A 13,050-nucleotide genomic window follows, 5' to 3' on the forward strand; every position below is an offset into this window, starting at 1 on the left:
TGTTCTAAAAAACGTTTTTTAAGAGTAAAGGGGCACCTGGGTGGCTCAGTTGGTTAGGCGACTGCCTTCGGCTCAGGTCATGATCCTGGAGTCCCTGGATCGAGTCCCGCATCGGGCTCCCTGCTCGGCAGAGAGCCTGCTTCTCCCTCTGACCCTCCCCCCCTCTCATGTGCTCTCTCTCTCTCATTCTCTCTGTCTCAAATGAATAAATAAAATCTTTAAAAAAAAAAAAAAAAGAGTAAAGAGAAACTATTAAGTAAAACATGTTTGTCTATTCCGTGACAATCTCAATTATCCATGTTTTGTTCTCCCCCAATTCAAATGAGTATTTGGAAGTGTTTTCTTCGAAGTGTATTAAGATCATTTCACAATTTCCTGGAATCCTATCCATGCTTTCAGTACTCAGCTCCACCCCTCCATGAAGCCTCCTCTGACTATCCCAGTCCTCCTTATTCCTTAGCTCTAGATCCTACCACACTGAGACTCTTCTCTGGGTATAGAGCTGCCTCCATTTCCCTATTACACTGAGAATACGCTGGGTCCCAAAACACACATTTTAAAGTCAAAAGATTTTTTTATTCATTGATCAGGTTCTGCAAACTCACCTAAAAATGCTCCTGAATGCCCAAAGAACCCCAGACCTTCCTCCAATAGCTGCTAGTTACACCAAGCATTACATCATAGATAGAATGATGTTATCAAAGGTTCCTTTTGCTATTGTTAACACTTCATCCAAGCCAAGAGGTCTTCATTTACAGAGCACTTCTTTTTTTTTTTAAGATTTTATTTATTTGACAGAGAGACAGCGAGAGAGGGAACACAAGCAGGGGGAGTGGGAGAGGGAGAAGCAGGCTTCCAGCCAAGCAGGGAGCCCGATACGGGGCTCGATCCCAGAACCCCGGGACCATGACCTGAGCCGAAGGCAGACGCTTAACGACTGAGCCACCCAGGCGCCCCTACAGAGCACTTCTTTCTGATAATAATAGATTCTCTCTACCTTGCTGGGACCTGCAAGAAGTTGGAGGAACACTATCTGGCCTTGGTCTTTGGTCCCCTAATGTCCTATATACATACAAAGTCAATGGAACCACTTAAGATTGTCTTTTCTTCAGCATCCGGGGCTTGATTTAGTGGTATGGTCTTTAAAATTACTGGTTGTCTTTAGCCTTTCAAACAAATATTCCTGCAGTCTCTACTCATTTGGAACTGAACACGTGCTACTATGTACTCCTACTTACCAATTTTATGTAAGTTTGATCTACCCAACTAAGCTCCAGAAGGTTGGGGAAAATGCCCCTTACTTCTCTAGAACCCCCATCATGCCTCAGACAGAATTGGGCATATTGTGGTTGCATAATTTTCAGAACCAAGTTCTAGCTTCCTACTGCCTGGGTTTGAATCTTGGCTCAGTTACTAAAAACTATGTGACCTTGGGTATGTTCTTTAACTTCTGTGTGCCTCAGCTTCTTCATTTGGGGAGAATATTTACCTTACAAGGTCATGGGGCTTAAATGAGTAAATACACGTAAAGTGCTGTGTGCCTGGCATATGGCCAGTATTCCACAAATAGCTATGGCAATAAGGGGAATTGACAAGAGAATAGTGACTCCAATTCCCAAATCACTAACATTGGATGGGCCCTATGCTCCCTCTCTCTCCCAGCCTTAATCATGCCCTTTATGATTTTATTTTATTGTACCTAGGTCCCCACCCTCATGATGGATACCCAGTTCTCTGAGTTCACACCAGACATCACTCCCATCATGCTGGCCGCCCACACCAACAACTACGAGATCATCAAATTGCTTGTCCAAAAACGAGTCACTATCCCACGGCCCCACCAGATCCGCTGCAACTGCGTGGAGTGTGTGTCCAGTTCAGAGGTGGACAGCCTGCGCCACTCCCGCTCCCGGCTGAACATCTATAAAGCTCTAGCAAGCCCCTCGCTCATTGCCTTGTCAAGCGAGGACCCCATCCTAACTGCCTTCCGTCTGGGCTGGGAGCTCAAGGAGCTCAGCAAGGTGGAGAATGAGTTCAAGGCCGAGTATGAGGAGCTCTCCCAGCAATGCAAGCTCTTTGCCAAAGACCTGTTGGACCAAGCTCGGAGCTCCCGGGAATTGGAAATCATCCTCAACCATCGAGATGACCACAGTGAAGAGCTTGACCCTCAGAAGTACCATGACCTGGCCAAGCTGAAGGTGGCAATCAAATACCACCAGAAAGAGGTAAGCTGAGCTTTTCTCTGCTTTCAGGAAAGCTTAAGCCATCCAGAGTCCAGTGCAGCAGAATGAGTCGACATTTTTTCTACCATTTAGTCCTCTCACAATTGAATGGTTCAACAGGCCTCAAAAAAAGTGAGACTCATTTTCCAAGGTACATACAGCCTCCACATATTTTCTTTATAGACAGATAAGTAGGGAAAAATACTGACCATCTGATTTGTTGATGGGGAAGTACTCATTCTTTCAAAAAATGCTTATTCAGCACTGTTCTAGGTGTTTGGAATACAAAAAACAGGCACTGATGCTGCCTTCATGAAGCTTACAAACTAGCTGTGGACATCACGTAAATGATCACATTAGTGAATATGTAATTACAAGCAATGTAAGTGATCTGAAGGAGAACTTCTATGAGAACACATAACAAATGACCCCACCCTACATATTGGGGCCATGGTGGTCAGTAATCATGGAGGGCTCACGGTCTGGATGCTTTTGGAAATGAATTATTATTGTTTTTTTAATTTATTTTTTTATTAACATAATGTATTATTTGTTTCAGGGGTACAGGTCTGTGATTCTTCAGTCTTACACAATGAATTTGTTACTAGCATCTTTGATTAAAGGAATCTAAAACACTAAGGTCATGTTTCATAACTGTGGCTCCCTAGTCCACTTTACATGAATACTTATGTTAAACTCAAAAATCCCTCTTGAGATGCTTTCAGCATTTTACTAAGGTTTTTAAAATGAAATTGTGACAAGGGGTAGAGAATTCAGTGGTTTTCCTTACCTTGCTAAAATGCAGTTCCATCCTTCAGAGGTATAATGGAGATCACCTCCAAAGATTCTTTATTACCCTGAAGAGATGTGACATTTAAGACTGATGGATAGTTGTATCTGTCAATACAAATAACTCCCAAATAACTAAAGGAACTAGAGGTTATTTTTTCTTTTTTTATGTTTTTGTTGTTTGGTTGGTTGGCTGACTGGCTTGCGAGCTAAGGGTTATATAGGCAGAAGAAAAACAAGTTTTAAATATGGACTGGAGGAATAGGGTCCTTGATAAAATAAGTATATACCCAATACAATGGCTCAATACCTCTAGTCTATTGAAATAAGTCTATCAATACAAGAACACAACAGTTGGGGTGCCTGAGTGGCTTAGTTGGTTAAGCATCTGCCTTTGGTTCAGGTCATGATCCCAGGGCCCTGGGATCGAGCCCCATGTCAGGCTCCCTGCTCAGCAGGCAGCCTACTTCTCTCTCTCCCTCTGCCCTGCTCAATCTCCCCACTCATGCTCGCACTCTCTCTCAAATAAATAAATAAAAATCTTTAAAAAAAAAGAACATAATAGTCAACTTTGATGTAAAAAATCATTGTAAAAATCTAATTGGGTAATAGTGGGTTAATAGTGTTCAAAATTACATAACCCCCTCAGGAACAAAATCTTAGCCTTAAGTGGAATATAATTTACTATTTCCTGGAAGGCTTTTTCATTGTTGGTTTTTCCTCATTACTATTCCTACTTGCACTGGAGTGGACTCCCACAAAGAATCTAACTAGGTGGTTAAAAAAAAAAGAGCTCAGAAGAATGAAACAAAAGCTGATTCCAAACTACAACTTTCACATGGAATAAAATAAGAAAGCTCTAATCTTTTAGAAAACAGGTGTAAAACTATTGGATAATCTTTACATGTCACATAGACTCTCAGGTATTGTCATACAGACATTTTTCAGATATTCCTAAAAAGTCCTGATTTCATATATTGTCCCATTGTCAGATATATCATACCAAAGTCTTTGAAAATTTTATCACTGTATTTCTTCCTTATTACCATTGAAGGTAGACAGAAAAATTATTATAACTCATTTTACAAACAAGAAAGGACTGTATTTCAGAGATTTGTTCAGGATTGTCTGACAAAGCCAGAAGTAGAACTTACAACTCCTGGTACAATACTGTCTCTGAGTGTACTCCATCTTCTGCTGCGTGGGGTTCTTTTATGCTCGTTTGGGACCTCCAAATTCACCACCAGGTAATTTAAGATGAACACAAGTTCTTTGATTTATGAATGAAAGTTTATTAGTTAAAATCTGTAAAAGCACATAGCAATAAAACAGTGTGGATCAATAACAAGGATGATGTTCAATTCTAATTTAATGTCTGGCATTAATCATCACATAAGGATACAATTATGTAGTCGCAACATCTCATGCAAGTTAGCCAAAACACCCAAGGATAAAGACTAATGCTTCCCAATTCATTGCCATCTCCAACTTTTCTCCCTTGGTTTTCACACCCTCAAGCTTGTCTCAGAATGACGAGCCTGTCTCCCTCTCTATCCCTCCGTGCCATACAAGAATTGGCTCTGGTGTTAGTCTCAAGAAGATCCAGAAAAGGGCTGGTTTAAATAAAGGACCAGCCATTCTCTCCATTCTCCTGGAGGAGAAATCCAGGATTCCAATCAGAGGTATCCAATAGGTGGACTGCCAAGTTAAGTAATATATCTCCTTCTAATTGGGCTTTTAAGTGCATGACCTGTGTGGATCGCCAACCAGCTACTTCTATCAATATCAACGACTTAGGGTTGGCTGATTTGCATAGGATAAAAGCAGGACTTTGTTCATAAACCTGCTTAGGAAGTAACTCTATACCATGGCTTTCCATCCTAAATAGCTGCATGACTATTCTATACAACTTACTGCTTTTCTTCTCTCGTCTGAAAATACTTCCTTACTAGCTCTTATTCCTAAGTATTTTATTATTGCCTACACTTACTTATCACTCACTCCTGAAAATACTTCCTTACTAGCGCTTATTCCTAAGTATTTTATTATTGCCTACACTTATCACTCTCTCCTGAAAATACTTCCTTACTAGCTCTTATTCCTAAGTATTTTATTATTGCCTACACTTAACTTCTTATCACTCTCTCCTGAAAATACTTCCTTACTAGCTCTTATTCCTAAGTATTTTATTATTGCCTACACTTACTTCTTATCACTATCAACTCTAATCATACTTAATACAACAACCCATTGTTTGGAGCGGGTTTGCATCTTAACAGTTCTTAAACACATGTAATCACACAATCAAAGCAAACATCGAATATATTTTATCTAATCCTGAGGTGCCACTGTAGTACAATCTTTCCACATGACTCATCTGCCAGGAGGCTAGCCAGCTTCACATATTACCAGGTTGTAGCATCTTCCAGCTTTGACACGTAAGGACCATGTTGAGCATTAGTTGCTTTATAGGCTGGTTCAAGCTTTATCTTGTTTCAAGGTGTGTAGTAGTCCCACAGATTTCTCTTGATGTATTTTGATGACCAGCTTTAGTTAGTATGCTTGCTTGTGTTCTCTCATTAATATTAACAGTTTTAATGAGCTCACACTAATCTGTTATAGCGCCTATATTCCAGAGTTCTACATAGGGGAATAGCTACCGTTCGGTATCAATCATATTCGAAGAGCACCAGATCTGTCCATTTACAGTGAAATTGTTCACTAAATAGAATTTGTAGCAGACTGATGGTCTCTCCTTGGATGTTTCCTGATCTTGCCCAAGTACTCCTGCTTTGGGTTTTATTTTGACACAAAATTAGAGCCAATTTCCTAAAGTCCAAATTCCTAGTGGAGAGTATGTATCTTTTCCAGCTGTTTCCAAAACTTTAATTAAAGCATAGATTCTATCTTTTAACTTTTATCCAATTCCTCTGTGATTCTTCTTGGTTGGACATACTGCAATAGCTAGAGTCCCCTACCCTAGGAAAGTAAGGCTCGATTTGTCCAATTAGTACAGCAGCGAAGTCCCTCAATCTGCTGTCTGGTCTGGCTTGTAATTACCCACGGTAGTTGCTTGATGATAGAACTTTTATTTCTCCTCTTTGTGTCTTTGTGCACCCATTTAAGTGTCCTGGATCCTCATCTACTCCACATAGCAGTCTATTGTGGAACTTTCTCATAATAACATGTTTGAGTAGCTACCTAAGTGCCTCTCATTTTCAAAAGGATGTGTGGTAGCTTTTTTTTTTGATACAGCAGTCTCCTTTAATTTGTTACATGCACTCATCCTGAAATTCAGTGGTGAAATTGACTTTGTTTCTCCTGCCACTGCTTATCCACATCAGATCTCTAATTTCCCCCACATTTACCTTTAAAAGCAGCTCATTATCCCTGTATGTAGACCTCACTTAGGATTAGATGCAGCATCTATCATGTTGGTTAGTTATGAATCTATCTGTATTCAATGTATTTTTAATCTCTTTGCTAATAATATGCTTTAGGACTCTATACGAATTGGGTATAGTCTGGTTTCCACCAGTGTGGATTAACTTCCACATGTCATTTCTTCACAATTTGAATGCACCAATTTGTCCTAACTACTACTCTGCCTTTACCTAGTTGTTGCCCATGTTGTAAGATGCAAAGGCCATTCTCTAGGAAGGAGGACCATAGTGTCCATGGGCTTGTCTGAAGGGTAGCTATTTTTCCAAATGGAAGCAAGATTACTATATGGCATGGAATTAGTATGAGCAGTGAATTTCCCACACATTTATTGGGTCTCTTTCTATTTTGATATGGGGAGAGGGGTCATCCAACTATTGCATTTTAGCCTTCTGGTATTTGTAGAATTATTAGGGCTAAATACCAGTCCATATTTTATTCAAATTCATTATTGCTCCCATTTGTCAATAGTTAAAATTTCTATGTCAAGGTGGCAGCAGGTACCCTATAATAAGCCTATCAGCTATTCTTTATAAATCTAGCTATACCCAACAAGATATACTTTATCCACTTCTATTTGTGGACCATCACGTCTGAGCCAATGCCATAAGGGTTTGACTCCATTGGTGAACAGTCTTCATGGGGCTCTGTTTAGACCTGTTAGTACTACTCCTCCTCCTCTCATTGTTATTTGATGTAATTCGCCCTTTCCCCAAATGGGGAACAATACTGAAGACTAGTTGTAGTGTGGGTCACCATTTGAGGGAATAGTCCTGCATCAGAACCTCTTGGCCTCAGCTTTTTCAAAGGTTTCTCCCTGACAAAAGTTATCTGAAAACCTTTCTACAGTTTTATTATCTGATAGATGGTGCTTTTTCAAAATTGCTTCCCCTCGTCTGCTCTAGCATTCTTTGGTTGATACATCCTCTCCTAAAGGCCTAATGAGGAGTTATATCTTTTCAAATAGAAGTGCCCCAACGCTGTCCTGTCAGTGTGATGTATTCATTATAATACCGTCTTGGGGGATATTCCCCTTTTGGTTTCCATTCACAGAATAATGACATTGGGTTCCAACACATAATAGAGTCCATGAGGTCTTCACTCCGTTGTTAGGTGAGGAGTTTCTTTTTTTGGTATTATTTGCTTCTGTTATTAGGAACCCCAACAGGAGAACAAGAACAGGTAGATAAAAAGCCATATGGCTAAAGTCGGGGCTTTTAAAAGAAATATAAAGAAGAAAACAGACCAGCTTCTTCTACTGGAAGTAAATCTAGTATTACTTGTTCTATAAGCTATTAGTAATGAAAATGTACAGAACTAGGAGAAAACAAACATTGTTAATACTCAGAAAAATCAGAATCTATTTAAAACAGAAAAACGATCAGTTCTCACATGCTGCTGGGGACAAATTAGATCTTAACCACTTCTTAGGTCATTGTTTATACTGGAGAGCACATCTTCATATAAATCTTCTATGTCTAACATCGCTTGATCTATGTCAAGGATTAGGTCTTCATCTTCTCTTGGTGTAAGTATTGACTCTAAGTCTGAGAGCTCAGCAAGGTCTGGGAGCGAAGCTTCCTCAGGAGAAGGTGCATCCACCTCTACCTCTTCTGCTCCAACATTTTGCTCTACACAAGGAACCTGTTCTTGTGAAATCAGCTGTAGAAGCTCTTCAGCTATTCTTATTAACTGGGCTACACAATCAACAAGTCCAGCAACCAGCACGGGGACTGACACGGGCTCCATGCCTCAACGATCTCCTCAGTAGATAAATATTACTGAAAGCTGTAGCAAATGGGCTCTTGGTGATAATGGATCCTATGGGGCTAGCAATGGTTCTATGGTTGGTTTGGTTGAGAAATGAGGCTGTTGATATGATCAAGTACAGAATGAGGCCAGTGGTCCTACAGCACTTTTTGATAAAGTTGGTGAACCTCCCACAAAACTTACATACGATGCTCTTGTTTGTGTTGGCAGTCAACTGCTATTATAATGACCACCAGAGGGACTGCCACCGCCAAAAGAAAACAGCAAAGCAGATCTAATAATAGAAAAGAGAAATATAAAGATTATTATTCTTGAGGCTTTATCTGTCCTACAGGTTCTGGCTATACGATAAGGTTGAAAGAGTATCCCTAGTTATTGATCCTCCTTTTTGATGGCCTTATGCGGATATACTACTCATACTCTCTTTTCTTCATACTTCTCATCTTTATCTCTTCTTAGAGGATTTGAGAATAAAGTGAGCATAGGTTTTTTGTCCATCTTTCTTGAACATTTCTATCGAGGAAGTTACATTCACTCAGAGTCTTTCAATTAATTCTGTCTTTATTAGCACTTTACCTCATTGCCATTTATATCTGGTGCTGCTAAATTCTTTCTGTGTTTTAAGTCTTCCATTCATTAAGGTTTCCAATTGGCCCTGCAGCCTGGGGAATTTGTGAAATGAAAGTTCCACAGTTTGTGTCTTTTGCCAAATTTTGGACAACTTCTGAAATAAAAGTAGTTCCTTGGTCATTTCCTATTACTGCCAATACTGCATATCTAGCAGCTAGTTCCTTCAATTTTGTCTAATGCCATGAACATACTATTCTCATCTGCATGTCTGGTGTGCTCTGCAAATCCTCTTCCTGAGGAAGTTTATACTTCTATAAGGTAGTATTCTTTGTTTAAAAATCTAAAGATTGGCCCAGTATCATCTACTTCACACATTGGTCTGGCTTAACATGCCCCACTCCTCTTAAAAATGAGTTTGTTGGGACGCCTGGGTGGCTCAGTTGGTTAAGTGTCTGCCTTAGGCTCAGGTCATGATCCCAGGGTCCTGGGATCAACTCCTGCATCAGGCTCCCTGCTCAAGGGGAGCCTGCATCTCCCTCTGCCTGCTGCTCCCCCTGCTTGTGCGCTCTCGCTCTCTCTCTCTCTTTGACAAATAAATAAAATCTTTTTAAAAAAGAAAAAAATGAGTTTGTTGAAGATGCAAGTTTTTAGTAATTTGACATGTCTCATATCGCTTACTCACTTGTTTGTTTGATTCATACATTTTCCCCCACTCTTTCCCCTCTGCTTACCTAGGGCATTCATGTCCAAATGCCGTGAGGCTTCACGGGCCCATTCTGTGACCTTAAATTGAACTGACAAGGGAGTTGAGTTCAAACTTGGAGTCCCCAGGACTGTAGAGTCCACATTAGTTTTGGGGGTCAGATTGTCTCCTCTTTTACTCTAAATAGATTATTCTGTCTTCCTGTTCTGATGAGTTGGTACATGTCCTACATGAATTGTTAAATTTCTTTCATTGATTTCTTTTCTTATCTCCCTTCACCAGATTGTTTTTCCTGCAGTAGTCCAGTCTGTAATGTTCCATTTATTATAACATACATCTTCAGTCCATGGCTGATCAGTTTAGCTATATACTTTGACCAAGTATTTCCTTGGGTACATATACACATTGAATTTCTAGCAGCCAGTCCTGCAAATGGGGCTGCTTTTATTTCTCTAGCCTCAGTTGAGCTTTTCCTAGTGGAAAGTATTAGGAAGCAGCCATCCATCTCACTCCTTAAGGATATTGCCAAATCTATCAATGCCCTATTTCCATCAGTTCTGACCAGAGCGGGGCCCAGCAAACCACAGGCACTACCTCTGGCTAACTGTACTCCTTAGACCTTTATCTGAGTACAGCAAACCACTGGCCAGATGAACTGTGATTTTCAGATGGAGCTTGCTGGTCTCCATGGGGCCTGCTTTGACCCACTCAGTTATATACTATCTCCACTTAACGTAAGTTCTTTCAGAACCATACTTTTTTTTTTTTTTTTTTGGTCCGAAATCCTGACAGTAGATGTGAAGCTTGCCCCGAGAAGGGTCACAACAATTATGATCAGAAGGCATGATTATGGTTGGAGATAGCTTCTCATCTGAAATATGGGAGAATGGGCACTGGAGGTTATTTTATTAGCTTAAAGAATCTCCGCATTTTGACTAGAGAAAAATCAGTCTGGTGGAAGGAAATAATGGAAAGAAACTGTGAGAGGAATTTGGCATTAATGTAGAGTGTGGATCAGAAGGGAAACACAGAAGAAAGGTGTGTGTTAAATATTACTAGAGGAATACACTCACACTAAACCGATTTAACTTCTGGGTTCTCCTTCACCCAGGTGTTTTTTGTTTTTTGTTTTTTTCCTCAGCATTTCTACCTCCCTCTAGGACTCTGATATTCCTCCTCTTGGTCAATAGACCTCCATTTATTCACCTATATGTTTCATTCTATTTGACTCTCTCTGTATCTCCTTCTTCCACTATCCCTTCCCGTCATCTTTTCTTCTCTCTCTCCCTGAACTGGGAAAAATTTCAAAAATAAATTATATTCCACTTACTGAGTTGATATTGTATTGAAAAAGTCTTACATTATACAATCTAAATGTAAAAAGCAGAGAGGTGGAACATTTCATAGCTCGCTGTTTTATAAAGATAAATGTAGTTACTTTTTACTTATGCAAACCTTGATTTATTTCTTCAATCACTTGGTCACCTTTGAGGGGAAAAAAATATCCCGACTTAGCCTTAACCCTGTTGACCATTGTGTTAACTAATCCACAATTCCTAGCTTCAAAGCATCTTGGAACCTAGGACCTGGGGGCTTGGAGAAGACAAGGAGGGTGTTGAGAAACTGCTAAGTACTGCAGTACTAAGAAAGAGTAAGACTATAGCATCAGCTTATTCCAGTTGTGATAATTTTTAAAGCAAGTAACCCCTGACACCTTAGTTTGCCTGAAAGGGGGTATGTTGGATAGTTTGTGCCTAGCCCCAACTTACCTTAAGGGCCATCTTTTTAAAATATATTTCTTAAGTCTTTTTGTTTTTATTTTTATTTCTTTTTTATTGGTATATAACATTAAATTAGTTTCAGGTATACAACATAGTAATTTGATATTTGCATATATTACAAAGTGATCACCACAATAAATCTAGTTGCCATCCATCACCACACAGCTGACCCCCTTCACCCTTTTTGCCCACAACCCAACCCCCTTCTGCTCTGATAACCACCAATCTGTTCTCTGTATCTATGAGTTTTGTTTTGTTTTGCTTATTCATTTGTTTTTTAGATCTCACATATAAGTGAAATCATATAGTATTTGTCTTTCTCTGCCCAACTTATTTCACTTAACATAATACCCTCTAGATCCATCCATGTTGTTGCAAATGGCAAGATCTCTTTCTTTTTATGGCTGAGTAATATTCTGTTGTGTATATAAACCACATCATCTTTTCCGAAATTCACCCATTGATAGACACATATGCTGCTTCCATACCTTGGCTATTACATAATGCTGCAATGAACATGGGGTATGTGTGTCTTTTCAAATTAGTGTTTTTATTTTCTTCAGATAAATACCCAGAAGTAGAACTGCTATATCATATGGTAGTTCTATTTTTGATTTTTTGAGGAAGCTCCATACTGTTTTCCATAGTGGCTATACCAATTTATATTTCCACCAACAGTGTTTAAGGGTTCCTTAAGGGCCCTTTTATTTTTTTTTTTTATTTTTTTTTTTAAGATTTTATTTTTTATTTATTTATCTGACAAAGAGAGAGAGAGAGACAGGAGAGAGGGAACACAAGTAGGGGGAGTGGGAGAGGGAGAAGCAGGCTTCCCGCCGAGCAGGGAGCCCGATGCGGGGCTCGATCCTAGGACCCTGGGATCATGACCTGAGCCGAAGGCAGCCGCTTAACCGACTGAGCCACCCAGGCGCCCCCTTAAGGGCCCTTTTATTAGCTGTTCCCTCTGCCTGGGATCCCTTTCCCCAGGAAAAAAAATGGCTTCTTGTCATTCTGTTCTCAGTTTAAATATCTTCTCAGATTTCTCACCCTCCAACCTAAAAAAGCTCCCCTAACCATCCCTTTCTCGTTATACATGCAGTACATTTTTGCATTATGGTACCTACAGGCTGGAGGAAGGGACAACTTTCAGCTCTTTCATTCAGAAAATATTATCAAGTTGCATCCATGAATAGAGATAGCAAGGGGTACAAAGATAAACCAATTCATCAAAACACACGGTAAATAAAATGAGCAGCAGTCCACAGACTGAGAGAAAATATTCATAAAACATATATCTGACAAAGAACTTGTAACCAGAATATACAAAGAGCCCCTACTGGGGGGTGGGCAGTGGGTGAAATGGGTAAATGGAGTCAAAAGGTACAAACTTTCCATTATAAAATAAATAAGTCACAGGGATGTAACGTACAGCATGGTGACTATAGTGAATAATATTGTATTACATATTTGAAAGTTACTAAGAGAATAAATTTCAAAAATTATAACAAGAAAAAATGTTTTGTAACTATGTATGGTGACAGATATTAATAACATTTATTGTGGTGATCACTTTGCAATATATACAAAGATCAAATCATTCTGTCATATACCTGAAACTAATATACTGTTATATGTCAATGATACCTCAATAAAAAAACAGTGCCCCTACAACTCAATAATAAAAAGATAAACCAATTAAAAATGGGCAGAAGATTTGGACAAACATTTCACAAAGGAAGAAAAATAAATAGCTAATAAGCACATGAAAAAATATTCA

At 39.4% G+C, this 13,050-nt stretch overlaps 2 protein-coding genes across 4 annotated transcripts in view; one reads left to right on the plus strand and one right to left on the minus strand.

Moving 5' to 3' along the window:
* Positions 1–13,050, plus strand: part of TRPC5 (transient receptor potential cation channel subfamily C member 5) — a 262,537-nt gene that overhangs the window by 165,168 nt on the left and 84,319 nt on the right. For all 3 annotated transcript variants that reach the window (XR_004297931.1, XR_004297932.1, XM_032392736.1), the window contains exon 3: positions 1,704–2,225. Coding sequence is in view for 1 of the 3 variants with exons in the window: in XM_032392736.1 (XP_032248627.1) it covers positions 1,704–2,225 (522 nt within the window). In the remaining 2 variants the exon portion in view is untranslated. The remainder of the gene's footprint in view (positions 1–1,703; positions 2,226–13,050) is intronic.
* Positions 7,789–8,698, minus strand: TRPC5OS (TRPC5 opposite strand). The gene has a single exon (XM_032392737.1). It carries the CDS (start codon positions 8,199–8,201, stop codon positions 7,869–7,871), a length of 333 nt encoding a protein of 110 aa, XP_032248628.1. The 5' UTR covers positions 8,202–8,698; the 3' UTR covers positions 7,789–7,868.

The sequence above is a fragment of the Phoca vitulina genome, unplaced genomic scaffold, assembly GCF_004348235.1.
Source record: "Phoca vitulina isolate PV1807 unplaced genomic scaffold, GSC_HSeal_1.0 scaffold69, whole genome shotgun sequence".
NCBI classification, from domain to species: Eukaryota; Metazoa; Chordata; class Mammalia; order Carnivora; family Phocidae; genus Phoca; species Phoca vitulina.